General features: G+C 35.4%; 1 protein-coding gene across 1 annotated transcript in view; it reads left to right on the top strand.

The window, feature by feature from the left end:
• The window catches only part of IARS2 (isoleucyl-tRNA synthetase 2, mitochondrial), a 67,112-nt gene that overhangs the window by 30,775 nt on the left and 14,508 nt on the right, over positions 1-21,829 (top strand). The window contains exons 13-17 of the mRNA XM_069066008.1: positions 7,565-7,667; positions 8,348-8,441; positions 12,697-12,799; positions 14,126-14,228; positions 15,741-15,866. Of these exons, the coding sequence (XP_068922109.1) occupies positions 7,565-7,667; positions 8,348-8,441; positions 12,697-12,799; positions 14,126-14,228; positions 15,741-15,866 (529 nt within the window). The remainder of the gene's footprint in view (positions 1-7,564; positions 7,668-8,347; positions 8,442-12,696; positions 12,800-14,125; positions 14,229-15,740; positions 15,867-21,829) is intronic.

Genomic DNA, 21,829 nt, shown 5'->3' with positions numbered 1-21,829 from the left:
GAAACTCATTGGAAAAGGCCATATTAATAAAGGAGTCTTTCATTTTAAGCATTTAAAACAAACTTGAAGCTATGTTCCCATTTATGCTCTAGGAAGATATATTTATAGTAGTTTCCCCCCCGAAAGTGTATTCAGTGCATTTTTTTTTTTTGCCTTTTTGGAGGGCAGTTGGAGAGTTTGGAGAGAAGTAACTTGCCCAAGGTTACACGGCTAGTTTTTTTGTGTGGGTGTTGTGTCTAAGGCTGGAACCAAACTCGGGTCCTCCTGACTCCGGGGCCGGCGCTTTACTCACTGCACCACCTAGCCACCCTTTAAGTGCGTATTTTTAACAGTAATATAAGTAGTCTATTGTTGCCTTGAGAAAAAGTTACTACAAAGTTATAGTGTCCACTTGAGAAATAGATTTTTCATTTTGTATATGGAGAAATAATAGCTATAACTTGGCCTTTTGAGACTAAGTGGAGAAATAATAGGACTCAAACCCATGTTATTTTTTGCCCTTAAAGACATTTGCTTCCAGTCCTGTCACTGAGATATTCTGTTTAAAAAATAGGTTATTTTCTATCTTAGAATTTATGAATTTATTTGTCTGCTCTATAGGAGTTATGTTAGACAGCAGAAGTCAATTTCACTTCAATAACCAAAAAGAATATATATATATATATATATATATATATATATATATATATATATATGTATATATATATATATTCCAGAATTTTGAATTCAAAATTTCCTTAGTACTTTAGGGAAAATCTTTTCCTTCTTGTGTTCTTCAGTTTTAATAACAATAATAGCTGTCATCAGAAATAGTATTAGCTGGTTACATTTTTATAGTATATTTCTGTAGTGTGTCAGCTATCTCTGCTTCCTGTGCCCTTCAAAGTATCCAAGAGTGAAGTGACTTGGGCCAAACCTTTGTATAATAAAGTACTTAATACAGTTCACATAATTTCAGCTAAAATATATGGATGTACTTTAAGTGCATGGTCCACATCCTTTAGCAAAAACAAAAAACACACAAAAGCATCCACACAAAACAGCTATCTATACATTTTCATATTCTTCTCTCCTCACTTTCCCTACATAGGTCCAGCCAAAACTGGAGAAATAGACTTGCTATATAGAATACTTCCCTAGAAGTTGAATCTTCTACGTATGTTTTTAACCTTTTTCACATCCCTTCCTTCCTCTCTTATTTATGATGCTTGAAGACAACACTTCTTCTTTATTTATTTCCCCCAATGTCACTCAGTCATTCCTTCTGCATGGCCCTTAGATGTTTATTACAGGTTGCATGGTATGGCACTTGCCCATTTTATAGTTAGGTGCCAAGATGATATCTGAAGTGTACCTGATTGATTTGTTTTTTAGTCATTACCAAATTATTTTCATGATTACTGCTTTGTAGTAAGAGTTTGAAATGTGGTATTGATAGACCCCTTCCCCACCTTCCTTACAGTTTTTTTCATTATTCTCTAGAGAATCTTGACTTTTTTTTCCTTCAAATTGATTTTATTATTATTTCCTTTTTGGTCTGTAAAGTCTTCCTTTGATAATTTGGTACAGCACTGAAAAAGTAGATTAATTTAGAAAATATTGTCATTTTTATTATATTGGCTCAGTCTTCAAGAGCAGCACTTAAAGAGTTCTCTAGGTCTTTATTTCTATAAAAGCTTTTAATAGTTGAATTGGTATAGTTCCTTGGTGTATCTTGGTAGATATAGTCTCACATATTTTATAGCTCCTTTAATTAATTTGATGAAATTTTTCTTTCTAGTTTTTCCTGCCTTTTTTTTAAGGGTGGAGGTATATAAGAATGCTGATAATGCATGGATTTATTTTATATCCTGCAACTTTGATGAGTTTATTGTTTCAGGTAACTTTTTGGTTGACTTAAGGATTTTCTCAGTAAATCTTATCGGCAAAAAAAACAGTTGTGTTTCTTTCTTGCTTATGATTATTCCCTAAGTTTCTTTTTTTTGTCTTATTGCTAAGAGGTTAGAAAAAGTCAGTTTAAGTCAGCTGATATTAATTAAGTGACTACATTGTTCCTGGCCCAAGGAGTTAAGGAATTTGCCTGTGGTGGTATGTCTAGTACTAGACTAACTAACTCTCCTAACTCCAAGACCAGCACTATTGCCAGTCTACCATGTTGCCTATCACTGCTAAGAATAAATTCAAATGATTATATAAAGTATTTTTTAGTTTACAGAAAGAATGATAGAAAACATGCATCATCATAGAATATGGAATTATGTTTAAATTTGGCACATGAGAATTTTAGCTCTCTTGAGACTTGTTTCAACCTTAAAGCACTCTAGAAATGTGGCCTGCTGTTATTGTTTTTGTGTCCCACTCTTCGTGGCTCCATTTGGGTTTGAGGTTTTTTTTTTAAGTAAATATAATGGAATGCCACTTGGCATTTCCTTCTCCATCTCATTTTACAGATGAAAAATCTGAGGCAAACAGGGTTAAGTGACTTACCCAGGGCCACACAGACTGAGGACAGATTTGAACTCAGGAAGATGGTCCTGATTCCAGTCCCAGTGCTTTATACATGGTGCCATCTAGCTACCCTGACCTGCTATTATTACTCCTACCTATAAAAATTTGTAAATCAATTACTTTAAATGTTTGCTTATTTATATGAAAACAAATACACCAAATTTCCTTATATCATCCTTAAGAATTTCTTGTATTCCCTGCAAAGTACTGTTGTTTTGTCTGATGCCTCTTTATTTATATTAGTTTCTTTTCTTTTTTGAAATATTTTATATTGTTACTCCTTTGTGAGATGATTGTGCCACCTAGAGCAAAGAAAGTGCAAAGATTACTGCCCTATCCAAATATAATCATCATTGGATCATAGATCTAGAACTGGGAAGCACCTTAGAAACTCTCCAGTCCAAGTCTCTCATTTCAAAAACGAGGAAATCAAAGCCCAAAGAATTTTAAGGGACTTAGTATAAGGGACACAAATAGTAAATATAAGATGTGGAATTTGAACCCAGGTACATTATGTAGTCACTTGACAAGCTATTTTACTGTAACAGATACAAAACCTGTTTAAAATACTGCATCATAATTAGACAGTTTTCTTTAAAGGTGTATTATTTTTTCATCACCATTATTAGGAAAATGTTTTCAGGGTATTTCCTTGTGAAAGTGTAGTTTACCTTTGTGTAAATAAATTGAACAAGTAGGTATTTTTTAATCTTTTCCTGCACATAAGGAATTTGGGCAGGGTGGTCATTAAAATGAGCGTCATAAAGGTAAAACAAATAAAAGTTTTCATGAGCCTGAAAAATTGAAGTGAATTCTCTTTGAATATTTACCAGTATTCTTTTACTGATGGTTAAGAATTAATTTTTTTTATTTTTTTTTATTTTTGCACTGTAGCTGCCTTTAAATTGTCTCTATACTAACAGGTTTGTAGTTTTGAAGTAGCACAGACATACAGAACATTGGCCTACAGAAAAGACAAACTTAAGTATACTGTCTGTTAATTCTTAGGTCGTTTTCCTGTACACTATTTCTTATTGGTAACAGCAGTTCCTTCTTCATTACTGTAATTGAATTCAGGAAGGCAAAAAAAGTTGCTTGGTATTCATCCTTCATTCACATGAAATACGTTTTAGAAAACAAACTGAATAATGTTTTATCTTTTGTACACCAGCCCTGTCCTTGTCCTCTGTCCTCTTGCACCTAAATTAATTGTGTGAAGACAAATGATTTTCTTCTTTATGCAGTAGTATGCCAGTGCCCATCAAAAGTAATACCATCTCCACTAGAAGTCAGCACAGTCTACATGGAGTTGCTATTACATTTGATGATAACACTGATCTCCCCTTTGTGAGATTTATTTTTCCTACTTAATATTTGGATAATGTAAAACAGGGAAATTATCTGTCTGGATAAATTCTGTTAAAATCTTTTAACAGAAGAAAATTTTGATTTAGTTCATATCCTAACTTTAATGACTGATGGACATGAAACACTAAAAATTTTTTTTTCTGGGATGAAATTAAAATTCTGATAATTTGCATTTTATATTTGGTGTGACATTTTTTTCTTTTACATATGCAGTAGTAGTTTTCAAAGATTATAATTATGCATTTTGATAGAGTATGAAATTTGTGCCAAGTTATTTTGTTTAAAATTTTTTTTTAAAGATTATTTTAGGGCCAGGTAGGTAGTGAATAGAGCACTGGCCCTGGAGTCAGGAGGACCTGAGTTCAATTGAGACCTCAGACACTAACTTTGTGACCCTGGGCAAGTCATTTAACCCCGTTTGCCTCAGTTTCTCATCTTTAAAATGAGCTGGAGAAGGAAATGGAAAACCACTCCTATCTTTGCCAAGAAAACCCTAAAAGGGGTCACGGAGAGTCAGACATGACTGAAATGACTTAACAACAACAAAATTATTTTTTATTAAATTGAAGAAATAGATGATGAACCTTCTGTCAGGAAGGCTTTCTGAATTTAATTATACTCTCTTTAAAAGACTAGATTCACAGCCTTTCTGACTTGGTAAAAGGATCTCCCAAAATTTGGGCTGGGTCTCCAAGAGACCAGGATCACCTGTCTAACTCTGTACTACTGCACATAATATAATTCAACATAATCTTAAGTAAACTTTTATCATTTGTCAGATTAAAAGGTACTAGTCTCCAAGGGACCAAATGTATTTTATCCTAACGTCTCAGTCAGTGTGAGGAGCATAGAAAGCTCCCATCAGCACCAGGGACACTTTTTGGACCTGGCAGCCAGCCTGGGCACTGGGCCTTTCTCAGAGGCATAGATAGCATCCTGAAATCATCATTTATTTATTTGTTTTTTTTGTGGCCTGTTGCATCAGGGTGGCTGAGTTTGATACAAGTTTAACATCATTTCCTTCAAGAGTTAACTCATCTTTTTGGACTTGAGAAATGGCATGAGCAACATCTGATCTCATGAGCGCTTTTTGGATCTATTTTTCACCCAAGAAGTTTCTGATTTCAGCAAGTGAGTAGTAATGAATGAATAGTAATGTTGATAGGAAAGTGAACATACAAGGATGTTACCTTGACCCCCAAGCCCAGGGCAACTCTTCTGGTCATGTTTTGTACAATAATAGATGGTGCAAACTGTTACAGATTCTTTTCAGTTTCCTTACGCTTGTCATTCATGAGCCTTTTTTTTTTTTTTTGGTCTTCTTAAGGAAATTAATCTTAATATTGGTATGGTTGAAATACCTTTATTTGATTCCTCTGGGGCATTTCACAGTAACTGAGCAGACATTCAGAGAGATGTTAGCATTTTCTGGGATAGTGACAGTGTGGTTTCTTAGATTGATCTTCTTTTTAGGTGTGTATTGGTTGAAAAGCACCATTCATTTAAAAGATAAGGAAACTAAAGTCCAGAGTTAGTAAGTATTTGGGACAGAATTTGAATACAGGTCTTCCTGATTTCAGGCCCAGCACAAAATCCATTGCACATATGATTAAATGTGAATTAAGTAGTATGCACAACTAAGCTACTAGAAAGAGGAGATGACAGAGTTGGAGTGGCTAAGAAGACCTTATGGAGGAGGTGAGAATTGAGGTGGGCCTTGAATATCAGGGTTCGGTCAAGGAAGTGGAAGACATTTTTTGGATGGAGTGGGGCAAGAGGAATTGAGTGAGCAAGAGTGGGAGAGTATTTATTGTGGGGACGGGGAATGGATCAGTTTGGCAAGATTGGGAGATTCACCTTGAGAGAGTTGGGAGTTAAGAATAAAAAAATAGGTGGGGGCTAGATTAGAGGCTACTAACTCTAGTTGGTTTTTAACAGGAAGGTGACTTGATGAAAGTAGTTTTTTAGGAAGAGAAACATGTCAGTGTTTTGTTTGGTGAGAATGTGTAGTGAATGTAGGCAGGAAAATGATTTGGAACTTTTTATAATGTTCCAGGCAATAATCTTGACAGCTGTCTCCAGACCAACCAGACCTTGTTTCATAAGATTCCTTTATTATTCCATTTATTCCTTGTTTCATATCCCATCCAGATGTTCCTGGCCATTTTCTTACCATTTATACTGCTACCACTCTTATATATCCCCTTCTACTTTGAACCATTTTTTTCTGGGAGCCTAATTAATATATCCATTGCTCCTTTTTTTTTTAAGTTTATATTGACATTTTTTTTTACATTACCTAATTTCCCCCATTATCATTTCCACTCCCCAACCCAGAGAACTATCTCACATAACAAATAATATTTTTTAAAGATCAACAGAAAAAGGAGAGGGAAAAGTCAGCATAATTGATCAAAAAATTCTGAACATATGTATAATGTACAAAACTTGTGGATCCCCAACCTCTGCAGAGGGGTGAGGTAGGAGTGTTTTGTCATTATCTCTTCTTTTGAACTAGGCTTATTTTTTTACAGTTTTGTAGCATTCACTGTCTTTTTTCTTTTCTTTTCTCTTTTTTGGTGTGTGTAGTGGTTCTTTACATTGTTGTAGTCATAGTACATGCTGTTTTCTTAGTTCTGCTTACTTTACGCTAGATTAGTTCAGTACCATAGTCATCCAGTTATATTCCCTTATGTTTGTGTGCCACAGCTGGTTTAGCTATTCTGCAGTCATGGACATCTACTTGGTTTCCAATTCTTTGCTATCACAATAAAGACTACTATAAATACTTTGGTGTATATAGGCATTGATCAGTGCCCTCCTTGGGGTATAAGCCAGGAAATAGAATCTCTGGGTCAAAGGGCATGGATATTTTAACCACTTTTATTTGTATAATTCCAAATTGCTTTCCATGATGGTGGTATTTGTTCACAGCTCTACCAGTATTACACTAGAGTGCCTGCCTTCCCTCAGACCTTCCATTATTGACTAATCTATCTTTTTTTTTACTTTTGCCAGTTTGCAGTGTAGAAGATAAAACGTTAGGGTTGTTTTAATTTGTATCTATTCTTATTCATGATTTGGAGCATTCATTTATGTGGTTAAGTTTGCTCTTATTCTTTTGAAAACTCTTTATCCCCATTTATTGGAGAATGACTTTTGTATCATTGCTTCCTGAAAGGGAAGGGTATGTCATTAGGTTTCCCTTTAGCTCCATTTATTATCCTTATGCTTTAGTAGACCCAGACATCCCACATATAGCTCCTACTCTCCTATATGTGTAGCCTTCCACTTTTAGAGTACGAGTCCCTGAAGATGGGAACTGTCGCAAAAGTATTTGTGTCCCTTCCATGTGGCACGCATTAGTATTTAAATGCTTTTGGTTTATTTCATTAGAGGTGACTAAAACATTTTGAGCATTTTAACTGTGATGGAAGGATAATTCCTTTAACATAATAGGAAAAATTTGAAGGATAAATTTAGTTTTGTGGAAAAGATAGAATAATAAGTTTGTTTCTGAAATATGTTTGAAGTGAAGTAGTGTCTAGTAGTTAATACTAACTGGAGAGGTCATTTTGGGGTGGGAAATAAGGCATTATTTCTATAATTTATTTTTATTATTATTGCTTTATACCTTAGCAACAGTAGTTAACTTCACTGGCTCTGATTGTTTTTTGTCCTTCAACAGCCAAACTATTGAGCATCTTGTTCAACTAATAGAAAAACATGGAAGTGATATCTGGTGGACTTGTCCTCCTGAGCAGCTTCTTCCTGAAAAAGTCTTATCTCAGGTAAATCTCTAATTGCAAATGTTGAACACTAATGATCTTGGGGGTGATTTCTTTTAAGCTTGGTAATTATTTTATAATGTAATTTTAAAAATAAGCTTAACATAGTTAATAAAATACAAAAATAAGAGAAAAACACAAGACCTAAAATAGAGCATGTGTGACTTTTACAGGATGAAATTTAATATAGTGGTAGGTAAAGGGTCACTGTATTGAGGCAGTGTGATACAGCATGAACAGCACTGGATTTGGAGTAAAAAAGATGTGTATTCAAGTCCCAAATCTCAAGGTTTCTAGCACTCTGCAACTAGGCAAGGTGTTTCACTTAAATTTAAGCCTCAGTTTTCTCCTTTGCAAAATAAGAATAATAGTACCTGCATGACCTACTTTGAAGGTTATGATTTTTAAAAAGTGCTTTATAAATGAAAGTTGCATGTATATTTCTGCTAATATTAATGACCTGAAGTTCAGTTTTAAGCTATAGTGTATCACAAATATTTGTCTTTATGTTGGAAGTTGTTCAGGTAGTGGGAATAACACTTGAACTTTGGTGGATTCAGATAAGAGTCATCCTGTACATAATTGTTTGTGTTAGCTGCTCTGAAATATCATGCAGGATAGTGTTTACTTTTACCGAAATAATACCCATAATTAAAATGCTTTTTTCACTTATATCTCATTAGCTTGGTGGCCCTGGAGCATTGGAATATGTGCCAGGTCAGGATATCTTGGACATCTGGTTCGAAAGTGGAACTTCATGGAATTGTGTTCTTCCAGGTATTAAATAAAAAGAATGTTATATATTATGTCATCATTGAAAGGTTTGAGATTCAAAAAATGTGGACATAGGGGCAGCTAGGTGGTGCAGTGAATGGAGCACCAGCCCTGGAGTCAGGAGGACCTGAGTTCAAATCTAGCCTTAGACATTTAACACTTACTGGCTGTGTGACCTTGGACAAGTCACTTAACCTCAATTGCCCTGCCTTCCCCCCCAAAAAAAAAGACAAAAATGTGGACACACTCAAAACGAATAATAAATTTCCTTTTTTTAAAGATTGGATTTGATTAAGATTTTATTCTGTTGTTGTTTTTCTAGTAAGACAAAACACTATAATCCATTCAAGACCAATTTGGATGGGAGAAAGGGAGTGCTGAGGGGCCATGGCAAGTTATCTATAGCTTGAACACTGCATGTCTAAATGCTTCAGATCTGGAAAACTTCTCCCTACCCCTCAGCGCAGAAAACAAAATCAGATGAACATCTTTATTTTATCATTAAATATAAGACCACACTGGTATCTCAGCACTGGCCAACATCCAAGCTATCAAAACTAATTTAGTAGGAAAGTAACCTCACTTGTGCTAATGGTATCACCATTGCCCTTAATTTCTTTTAAAATGAACCCTGCGGGACAAGGGGGTGGGAGGAATCCAAACTGACAAACCTCCAGTCAACTGATAAAGGACACACCAAACTATAAATGCTTATCTAGCCCAAGGGGCTCGCCCTTAGTTTCAAGGTTTTTCTAATTGTTGTACCTCTCCAGGAAGGTACCACCAGGGTGGGCAGGTCTATCACTAAGACTAGAAGGATATGGTGGCTGATTATCCCAGGATCCTGGAAAAGTCCTACAGGTTAAAAGAGTCTAAGAGGGATTTAGGGAAGATTTGATTCATGTGAGGTAGGGAAGGAGGTTTGTGTTCTTCTCCCCCTCCCCCAATTCAGGTTTAGAGGTTTGTAAGAATGGCTGCTTGTAGCACTGGGCACGGGGTACTCTTGGAGGCTGGAACTACCCTGTACCTCAGAAAATACAGAGGTTATTGGGGGCAGAAGACAACTGAATGTGATGTTAAGGACAGATCTCATGCTGTAAGCACATTTCATGGAACTGAAACAACTGAACTAAAATTTCTTGTTTTTAAAAATTAGGATGTCTTAGACTTGTAGCATAACCCTTGATTTTTACCTATTAGCAATATAGTAAAGGAGCTTAAGTAGCATATTTATAGAGCTAGTCTATGGCATGACCTGGATTGTTTAAAAACAGATGTCCTGTAGACCATGCTTTCTATATACTTCACAACTTTTTTTTCCTTTTTTTAAAAAACTACAAATACAGGTATATAAAGTAATACTGTTCTAAGCTTAATTAGTTGTGATTAGAGTAAATTAGACAAGTAAAATAAAGGTGGGGGACATTTTCCTAAGGTAACTAAGCATGAAAATCAGGGAAAAGTTGTTTGTCCTTTGTTCTCCAAGAGAACCATGATGTCAGGGAGGTGATGCAATGACTTGCAAGTGAATTGGATTTAAGTGAGGGAGGGTTGTGCAGAGTCACCAGCCTCACTTTCTCCTCTAGAGCCATCTGGGTCCCATGATCATATATGGATCAGGACAACTGGAGATGGCCTAGGATGTAGTGGGAGACCTTGGCCTTTCCCAGGTCTCAGTTTGACTGATGCAATGCCCATTCAGTGATCAAGGCTAGTTGTTGTTTTCCTTTGTTCTCAAAGAGTACAGTGATGTCAGGAAGGTGATGCCATGGCTTTCAAGTAAATTGGATTTACGAAGAAAAGAGCCGAAATAAATGGTGATTCTGGGAGGTTATATTTAAAGGGTTTAATTTTTTTCTGTTTAGTTTTTTTTCCCAGGAATGTCACTGATAAGCAATGTCAGAATTTAAACCTTGGTATCTAATATTTTCACATACCACCTTTGTTTTAAAAATTATTGTAGAAATTCCCTCCAATTATGCAGATTCCCAGTGGTATTTTAATTTTGAAAGGTCCAAGATAACACATGCTAGCTGCTATACCACACTACTATACCACACAATTTTCATGTGAATTATTTAAAATTTTCATCTCTTTAGTAAACAGTTCTGGTTTTTGTTTTGTTCAATCATTTTTTTTTATACTAGTGTAACCCCATTTAGCCTACTTATCTGGCTTATTTTTCAATGATTATTTCCCCCATAAATCTTCTGTAGAGGATTTACCCAATGTATTCTCTTAACAATGGGGGTACCATTGCACTCGGACTGTATATTTTCTTTTTCTCTATTCAAGATTGGCCCATTTACTTTTCTAGCATATATGTCTTTGATAATATCATTTACTTAGAAGTTATATCTATTAATTTGCTTACTAAGACTTAGTTCATTGCAATTGATGACTAAACTGTGGCAATGAGACTATATACCTTATTCAAGAAGATCAAATTAGGTAGAAGGAAAAACAGGATAAGATAAACATGTGTAGAAATCTGCCAATCAGCAGAGGGATGGGAGAGGGACATATTTCTAGCCTGGACCTGATTTTGACCAGTGGAAAAGGATTATTTGTAAATGGAAGTGTTAAAAAATGGTGAATGCTTTAGATCCGTGAGGCCATGGCAGAATTCTAGAATAAATTAAGAGGATAGTTGGTGACCATTTTTAAAAAAGGGAAATTGTAATCTCTTTGTAGCATCATAGGTTCTTTATGAATGAATTGTGACAGTCTACCATGTTTCTATAGGATGACTAGATAAATAGGTAGGGGAAAATGCTATATAAAATCTGGGGATTTTAGTGGATTGAAATTTTAGTATTCCTAAGCAATGTGACGTGGTAGCCAAAAATTCAATCTGAGACTTCATTAAAAGAAACACAGTGTCTAGAAAGAAGAAAGAGATAATCTTATGTCCTGGTCAGACATTTAAGAAGGGAAATTGACAAGGGGGCAGCATGTCCAAAGGAAAGTGAACAGGAATTCCAGGCAGCCAAAAACCATTCGTTACAAGGATCACTTGATGAAACCTGGGGATGTTTAGTCTGGAGAAGAAAAAGATTTGTGGGAGATGTGATAGTCAGTTGACATATTGGATTAGAATATGATGAGTAGTCCTCATTGTATGCTCTTAATACATTTCAGGGATGTTGATAAAATAACCATTCACTTGCTTCTGAGAATTGTCAACCCAGAAATAATAAAACATCCAAACTCTTGCTATTGCCTCTTAGATATTTAAGGATGAATTAATTAGTGTCATCTTTCTCTGCCTTTTCCTGCCCCACCCTCACTTGTATTTTGTTCTTCTGACCATAACACTCACCTGCAAGACTGGCAGAATGAACAAGAATGTCCTTTTAATCCAGATGTTGATTCCGCATGGCTCATACCTATCATATAATTGTTATTTCAGAAATACAGGCAACAGCATTTCATTTTATCATTTATATATTTATAATTATAGAGTATGCAAATATATACAAATTATTATTATTAAACTACGTAGTAAATTATTTAATAATTTGTATTTATAGCCTACTTTAATAATTTAGTAGAGATTTTAATACATGTTAGACCTAATTTGGGTATTCTTTCAGTCATCTTATGTTTGGAGTATTATTGCCTCTTTTCATATACCCTTAATCCAATCCCCTCTTGTCTTCTCTAACAGATCGCCCTCCTTATTATTGCTCCCTCTTTCTAATCTTTAAACTCTCACTGTTTATTAGTTTTCTCTCTGTTGTCTACAAACATGTCTTAGTCTTAAAATTTTTCTTAAATCCTTCCTAGATTTTATCATTTTTAAGAACTATTGTCATATATCTCTCTTCCCTTTCTCAGCTAACCTTGAAAAGTTGCCTATACTCATTGCTTTCTGGAACTTATTTCTCACTTTCTTCTAAACCTTCTGTACTCTGACTCCTGACCTCCTCCTTCCTGGTGAGGGGGAGCACTAGCTTTCTTGGACCTCAGGAGCTAGTGCTTTTTCTCTTAAGGGAAGGGACTGTTTTTCCTTTCTCTTTGTATCCCTGGAGCTTGGCACAATAATTGATACAGTATTTAATAAATGCTTAGTGATTGATACATATAAATATTCTGAATAAACAGGACAGTTAAAAGTTGTAGCAGCTATACATAATGTTAAAAAGAATAGAAGGTATTGGATTTTCATAACTGCAAGATATGGAATATAAAATTATATTTTTCTATTGTAATTAACTCTGAATTTGTTTTTTCTATATGTTTCTATAATTTATAGATAAAAGAGCAGATTTGTACTTGGAGGGAAGGGACCAGCTTGGAGGCTGGTTTCATTCTTCCTTGTTAACTAGTGTGGCAGCAAGGAATAAAGCTCCTTTTAAGTAAGTATCTATTTCACAAATACACTAGTAAGTACATTTCAGTTAATTTCAGCATGAATTTGTTGAGCGCCTATAACAGACCAAGCACAATACTAGGAGTGGATTGGATGCCAGAAAATTATAACATGCTTCCTGACTTTTGAGAGCTTTTGATATCATAATATTTTTAAAATAAATGGCAAGTAGTTAAAGTATATTGTCTTTGCTATAGATTATAAGACCTCTAGGGGGAACATTATGGCCTGTCATAATTGAGGGGAGGCAGTTGGATTGAGAAATGGATAAGCTTTGGATAGGTAGAGAAAATGGGATGTGCCCAGAGGAAAGGAGGATATCTTGAGCTTCAAATGCCATTATACTTGTAATATTCACAAACAATTGGTGAAATGGATATATAGAACCTGGAAGTTAGCATTAGAAGTTAGCTTACCTTAGGACTAAAGTATTGTAACCTCCCAGTCAGTACACTTCCATTAGATTAGAAACCATAATATACCGTAAAAATATACAAATTTTATAAAATTCAGCTGAGACTATGAGGCAGTGTGGTCTCATAGCAGGCACTGGAGTCAAGAAGATGTGGGGTCAATTTCCATTTCTGAGACATACTGGCTATATGACCTTTAGTAGGTCGTTTTTAATTTTTCATTGCTTTCTAGTCTTAAAACTAGAAGTTGTAGAACGTTTGTTAATGTGTGTTGGTAAAGGAAGTTTCTTCTCTGGGAATTCTCTGCATTGATGAAATAAATTACAGGTTCAGACCAAAAGAAAAAACCATGTTGTCACAATATGCTTACTGAATTGAAGCTCTTATCTTTTGACTATCTCCCCAAATGAGCCCAAAACAAAATAGTTTAAAGTTTTTCCTCCATCTTTCAAGTGCTCTTCATCTCCTCCTTCTTGAATAATAACGAGAGCTTAGAATGAATGGTGCCTGTGTCTGCTACCAGGAATGGGAATAAATTTCTTTTTAGACCCTTATGACCAAAGGTAGAAAGAATTTTGGGGGGCTAATTAGTTATTATAATCAATTGTATATGCTACTAGAAGTTAATAGAATATTAATATTTTCCCTACCCCCCAAATTCTTATTCATTTTTTCACTTTTCTTTCCCTTGAACATGGACTGAACAATCACATTTGGAATTATGTTTTCACCAAAGATTGCTATGTGGACCTTTTTTTTTTAACCCAACCTATTTTAAGCAACTGATGAAGCGTATTAATTTTGATAAGTATATAAAAAGTTTGTCATCATTTTTAAGTCAGTTTGTGTTTTATCACCTAACACTCTTTATTATGAAAATGGTTGATTTTTCTTTTCAGGACTGTTTTGGTTCATGGTTTTACTCTTAGTGAAAAAGGAGAAAAGATGTCTAAATCTCTTGGAAATGTAATTAATCCAGAGGTTATCATCAATGGAGGCCAAGTAAGTGATTCATAATAAACAATTACATTTTTATTATTTTACATATTTTAGATTGTTCCAATACTTAGCTCCTTAAATTTTTGAAAATTGCTTTATATGTGCTTACATATGGAGTCACCTGCCATGGGATCTTATCTTCTGTCCTTATTTTACAAATGATGAAACTGAAAAATGGAGGTTTTATGTTCTACCTTAAGTTTACCCTAATATTCAGTAGAAGATCTAATTTGGGTTTGTTTTTAGGGACTAAGTCATATTTATTTGTAGACAGGTGTCAGAGTTTCATGTGTATTATTTAAAAATTTTTTCTCTTTAGTAAACAATTCTAGGTTTTGTTTTGTTCAGTAATTTTTTTTTTCAGTGACCCCATTTTAGTCTTTGGGGCAAAGATATTAGAATAGTTTACCATTTTCTTCTCCAGTTCATTTGACAAGTGAGTAAACTGAGGCAAACAGGGTGAAGTGACTTGCCCAGGGTCACACAGGTAGTAAGTGTCTGAAGCCAGATTTGAACTGAGGAAGATGAGTCTTACTCACTCCAGGCCTGGTACTCCATCCACTATACTACATAGCTGCCCTGGTAAACCATTTAATTAGAAGCAGTTAGCAGTAGCCACAATTTTAAAATATTATCCAGCTTTTTTAGATAGTCACAGGGAAAGGTGGCAGGCGAAGAGAAGACTTAAGAAAGTGGAAACTTAAATATTCATTTTATTTTGATACTATTAGAAAATATACATTTGTCTTTGGAGAATTGATTATCATTATTATTAATGGACACAGGTCTGCATGTTGCTGATATCCTGACTTTATTTGCATATGATACAGATTAATTTAGGATCATAGGATAGTAAATTAAGAGATGGAAGGGACTATGCAGCCCAGTACCCTTATTTTGTAAATGAGGAAACAAGACCAACGAGGTTAAGTGCTTTGCCCAAGATCACACAGGTAGTACATGTCAGAGGTGAGATTTTGAGTCGTCTTCTAACTCAAGACCCTCTGTCTCTTTAAAATAAGCCAATTTGTTATATATAAAGTAAATTATTCAGACCAATAATATATTGCTATCCTGGTTTGCCAGTGACCTGCCCATGTCCATCATTCAATGCATTGTGTCCAGAATTACTAGAGTATGTTGGAAAACCTTTTATTGATGCCTCCCCACTTCCTTTCCATTCTGTTCTCAGGTAGGGGGTCTATTCAGAGGAGGATTATTATTATATTCCAGGTGATATGCCTATATGGACCTGTCTGTTCTATTTAAATATGTATAGCAATGTCTGAGAGATGAGGTAGGAATTATGTATGCCTTGACAGAGGTGAAAAGGCCTGCTTTGACTTTTGGACCTACCTAAATTTCTTTGATTTGAGATTATGGAACCCCACATACTTGTATTGCTATTCTAAACCTTCATTGTTGAGCTGAAATGTTCCCATTTCACATACTGCTTAGGGGCCTACTTTGAAATGCATAGTTTGTAATGCTTGTTTGTATTTTTCTCACAAAAAGGATCAAAGCAAAGATCCTCCCTATGGTGCAGATGTCCTTCGATGGTGGGTAGCTGAATCAAATGTCTTCAATGAAGTGAAAATTGGGCCACGTATACTTAATGCAGCCAGAGATGATATTGACAAGGTCAGAATAATTAAACTGTATTTTTCTGGAAGCGAAAGCTTGCCAAACAATTGCAATTGAAAACTACATTTTATTTTTAGATAAGCTAGAAATGCTAATCATTTCATTTTGTCCACTAAGTAATTATTATGCATTTATAGAGAATATTTTTAGTAAGTTTTCACATGCTAGTTGAGTTTCTACAGATAATTGTTTGTAGTAATAACTTAGGTGCTTACTGCATTAGCTTTGTGCTTAATATATTTATGTGTATTTTCTCATTTATATCAATGACACATTTCTGAAGTAGCTAGTATTATTGAGTTTAATTCAAGCAACACTTTATTATTCTATCTAATTTTTAAATTTTTGAGTTTTGTTTTCGTATCATTCATTTCTGAAAATACCCCCTCTCTGCTTTCCTTTGTAACCAAGATTTTTTTTTAAAAAGTAGATCAACAAAACCCACAAACACATTTACTATATCTGATGTGTAGTATTCTACCTGAAATAGCCATATCCCTGCCTTCCCTCCCCTCCTCTCTCTTAACCCCAACTTAAAGGAGTGAGGTACATTTCCTCATCTATTCTCTGGAACCAAAAAACAAGTACTTATTTTTATTTTTTGTTTTTCCATTTTTTTATTTTTTAATTAATTTGTTTGTTTCCTTTTAGTTTACAGGATTCAATTCCACAATTCCTTGAGTTTTACATTTTGTCTCCCTCCCTCCCCTCCCCCCCATGGCGGCATACAGTCAAGTATAGGATCTGTAAATACTTTGACATTATACATTGGTCAGGTTATTGATTGTATCAGATGGAATGAAAAATGGTAAAGAGGACATAAAACCAAACAAGAAAAGGGAAAAGATCAGGTATTTTGTTTCCACCTGGATATAAACTCAGTTCTTTCTAGTTCTTTCTCTGGATGCACATATTTCTCTCCATCATGAGTCTTTTGGGATTGACTTATATCACTGCATTGCTGAGAACAGTCCAGTCTATCAAAGTTGGTCATCATACATACGTTGTGTCTGTAATTGTGTACAAATTTCTCCTGGTTCTACTATTCTCACTCAGCATCAGTTTGTATAAGCCTCTCCAAGTAAATATGAAGACCGTCTGCTCCTCGTTTCTTATAGTACAATAGTATTCCATAACATGCATATACCACAACTTGTTCAGCCATTCCCCAATTGATGGGCACCCCCTTAATTTCTAATTCTTTGCCACCACAAAAAGAGCTGCTATAAACATTTTTGTACATATGGGTCTTCCTCCCACTTCTATGATCTCTTTGGGATACAACCCTAAGAGTGGTATTGCTGGGTAAAAGGATATGAAAGTATTTATATAGCCCTTTGGGCATAATTCCAAATTGCTCTCCAGAAAGGCCGGATCAGTTCACAATTCCACCAGCAATGCATTAGTGTTCCAATTTGCCCACATCCTCTCCAGCATTTGTCATTTTCATGTTTTGTCATCTTAGCCAATCTGACTGGTGAGATGTGGTACCTCTTGAGTTGTTTTGATTTGCATTTCTCTAATCAATAGTGATTCAGAGCATTTCTTCATGTGCTTATAGATATCTTTAATTTCTTTCTCTGAAAATTGCCTGTTCATATCCTTTGACCATTTATCAATTGGGGAATGACTTGTATTCTTATAAATTTGACTCAATTCTCCGTATATTTTAGAAATGAGTCCTTTGTCAGACACATAGGTTGTAAAGATTCTTTCCCAATTTCCCACCTCCCTCTTAATCTTGGTTACATTGGCTTTGTTTGTACAGAAGCTTTTCAATTTCATGTAGTCAAAATTATCCATTTTACATTGTATAATGTTCTCTAATTCTTGTTTAGTCATAAAGTCTTTCCCTCTCCACAAATCTGACAGGTAAACTATTCCTTGTTTTACAAGATGCTTACAGTATCAACCTTTATACCTAGATGATGCACCCATTTAGACTTGATTTTGGTATATGGTATTAGATAATTAGATAATCTGTGCCCAGTTTCTGCCATACTATATTCCAGTTTTCCCAGCGGTTTTTGTCAAATAGTGAGTTCTTATCCCAAAAACCAGGGTCTTGTGGTTTATCAAACAATAGATTACTATACTTGTTGACGTCTGAATCTTGTGTGCCTAATCTATTCCATTGATCTACTCCTCTATTCCTCAGCCAGTACCAAGTAGTTTTGATGACTAATGCTTTATAATATAACACATTGAAATCTGGTATAGCTAGTCCACCATCCCTAGCATTTCTTTTCATTAATTCCCTTGATATTCTGGACCGTTTATTCTTCCAAATGAATTTTGTTACTATTTTTTCTAGCTCTATGAAGTAGTTTTTTGGTAAATTAATTGGTATGGCACTTAATATATAACTTAATTTAGGTAAAATTGTCATTTTTATTATATTAGCTTGACCCAGCCACAAGTACTTATTTTTAAAAATGTTTTTTTCCAATAACATGTGAAAACAATTTTTAACATTCATTTTTTTTTAAATTTTGAGTTCCAGATTCTCTCCTTCTCCCTCCCCCTCCCTGAAAAAGCAAGCAGTTTGATATAGACATGTGAAGTCATATGAAACACATTTCCATATTAGTGTGGTTAAAGAAAATTTTAAAAAAAGTTTTTTTTAAAATGTGCTTTGATATGCATTTAGATGCCATCATTTCTTTAAAGGGAGATAACATTTTCATATCAGCAGTGACTTAGAGCATTTTTTCATTTGACTCTACATAGCTTTGATTTCTTCTTCTGAAGAAATATCATATCCTTTGAACATTTATTAGTTGAGGGATAACTTGTATTCTTATAAATTTGACTCAGTTCTCTACATATTTGAGAAATGAGTCCTTTAATTTCATGTGAAATTTTTTTTGAAGTTATGATTTTTTTGAACTATATTTCCCTCCATCCTATTTTTCCTTTGTTTATCCTTCTTTCTCTTTGTCTCTCCCTTCTTTCCCCCTGTCCCTCCTCAAAAGTGTTTTGCTTCTGACCATCACCTCTCCCAGTCTGTCTTACCTTCTACCATCCCCCATCACCTTTCTCTTATCCCATTCTTCTTCTGCGTCCCTGTAGGGTAAGATAGCTTTCTATACCCAACTGAGTGTCTGTGTTATTCCTTCTTTGAGCCAGTTCCAATGAGAGTAGGGTTTAAGTGTTGTCTGCCACCCTATTGTCTTCTCCTCTACTGTAAAAACTCTTTCCCACCTCATTTATGTGAGATAATTTACCCCATTCAACCTCTCCCTTACCCCTTTTTCCAGTGCATCCCTGTTTCTCACCCTCTAGTTTGCTATTGCTCCTCCTTGCCCTGGGACTATGGATCTGCATATGGGCAATGCAGAGTCCTGTATCCAGTGCCAGCAAAGGATCCTCTGGAATCTCCTTTGGACCAGTTGTGCAACAACCCCCTTACTGTCTGTGGACTGAGAGCTTTGGAAGCCATCTCCATGACTGATTCAGTCACTCTCAAGGCCTCCTGCTAGCTTGCCATGGCTCAGCTTGTGCTACACTCTGACCCCAGTGAAATAGACTTTCCTTTCAACCTTTTCTAAGTTGTCTTGAACTGGAAAATTGTTTTACCCCATCCTTTGCCTGGCTCTCCCTTCAGAATTTGGCTGGTTCTACTTCAGAATATTTTTTTGAGGAGTTATTTTAAAATTGTTTGGAGGGGTATTTAGGAAGCCTCAGGTAAGTCTCTACCTTTATTCTGCCGCCTTGGCTCTGTCCCCCAAGCAGATACTTATTAAACACATACTGTGTGCAAGGCTTATCTCTGTATTTATTTTATTGATGTCTTTATTTTTAAATCATCTTCATTTCTGAATAATATTCTTACCCTGTTCAGTGAGTCATACCTTATAACAAAGAATAAAAAAAAAGTTTTTTAAAAAGCAGTTCAGAAAACTGTGGCATCAACCAAATCTAAGAGTATATACAAAGTTTCACCCCTTTATAGAGAAGGAAGAAGGAAAAGAAGGGTCATTTCCTCTTTTCTCGGTCAAAATATTGCCATTATAATGATAGAGTATTTAATTTTGTGGGGTTTTTTTGTTCTTTCCCTTTCCATTGCTGTAGTCACTGTGTATTTTGTTTTCCTGATTCTATTAATTTCCTTAGTTCATAGAAGTCTTCAGTTTCTCTGAATTTTTCATATTGTTTCTTAGTGCTGGCGTAATATTTTGTTACACTAATATGCCATGATTTATTTAGCTGTTCCCAAAATGATGGAAGCCCACTTTTTTAATATTGATATTCCTGCAGTGCTGACGACAGCTTGACTTAGTAGATAGCTCACTATAGATTCAGAAAGACCTGAACTAAGTACCACCTCTGATATACATTGGCTGGTTAAGTGAGCCCTGGGCAAATCATTTTAACCTTTCAGTGTTCCAGGCAGCTCTCTTAAAGAGTATCAGGTATTACATAATAATAACAATAATAACGAAGCAAATAAATAAATGTGTTAAATGCATGCTGTGTGCCTTTTACTATGCAAAGTGGTAGGGATACAAATACAGGAAAAGTAATAAAACTACAACACATAGCAGTTACCATTTTATCATGCCTCCTATGTGCCAGAACCCGTGCTGTTGCTATTAAAGGCCTCGTAATGCTCCCAGTGCTTCGTGTTCACAGTTTCAGAGTGTTTCTCAACTCCTCTTCTCAGTACCATTTCTTCAGTCTGTTTCCAAATCTTATTCCTACCTTTGCAACAACCTTTCTGTATATCCTTTTCTCTTCACTCCTACAGCTCTACTCCTCATTCAGGTCTTGTAGCTTCTGATTAGTCTCTCTTCCTCAAATCTCTTCCCACTTCATTTCATCTTTCACTCAGCTGATGAAATGACTTTTGTAAAGCATAGGTCTGCCCCTGTAATTTCTTTGCTTAAGAAGCTCCAGTGAATCCTATCATATCCAGGACTAAATATGAAGTCCTCTCTTTGATATTCAAAGTTCTTCATACTCTAACCCCTCCCCACCTTTTCAGCCTTTTTCCACCTTACCCCTCTCCACAGACTATGATCAGAAGACTCGTCTTCCTGCTGTTTCACACATATGTCACTCTGTCTCCTGTCACCATGCCTTTTCACTAGCTGTTCCCCGTGACTTTGCACTGGCTCTTCCTATACCCAAAATGTGCTACTCCCTCATCTCTACTTTTTAGTTTCCCTGACTTCCTTCAAGACTTAGCTGAAATCCTCCCTTCTGCTGAAAGTCTTCCCTGATCCCTCCAATGACCAGTGCTTTTCCCTTTTGAGATTACCTTTATTTACTATGCACATCTTATATGCACCTAGATATTTACCATCATTTTTCTCACTGGAATGCATGCACCTTGAGAGGAGGAACTTTTTTTTCTCTTTTTAAACCTTTATGTCCCCAATGCTGAGCACAGTGCTTGGTACATAGTGCCTGATAAATGCCTCTTGACAGACTCAATTACTGACTGACTTGCTTGAACATGCATCTCCCTGTTTTTTCCCATGCCTGAGACTAATCAGAGACTCCAAAAAAAAGTTATGTCTATTATATCTTTCAAGGAGTCTTAGATGATTTTAATATATACATGCAAGACACATATCCTACACCTTTGTAGAATAGCTTTTGGCCAGCATTTCACTCTCCCAACTCACATGCATTTTTGTAGTTGACTAGTAAGCACAGTTGGACCTTATATTCTCTTTAATAATAATAATAGACAATGTTTATATAGCACTTTAAGGTTTGCAAAGTGCTTTACATATATTATCTCATTTGAGCCTTACAGCAACCCTGTGTAAAATAGTGCTTTGATTCCCATTTCACAGTCTGAAAGAGTGACTTGCCCAGAGATCATAAAGCAAGAACTTGTTTGAGCAAGATTCGGACTCAGGTTGTCCTGATCTTAAATCTAGCACTCTACTACTTCACCAAGTAGCATATTTTAATCAGTGTGCTACTATGAATGTATGGTCTTCTAT

This window comes from Petaurus breviceps, unplaced genomic scaffold, assembly GCF_028583685.1.
Source record: "Petaurus breviceps papuanus isolate PSGF00001 unplaced genomic scaffold, PetGlider_PUasm1.0 90702, whole genome shotgun sequence".
NCBI classification, from domain to species: domain Eukaryota; kingdom Metazoa; phylum Chordata; class Mammalia; order Diprotodontia; family Petauridae; genus Petaurus; species Petaurus breviceps.
Note: the sequence above shows the minus strand (reverse complement) of the source record. Positions and strands in the feature narration are given on the sequence as shown.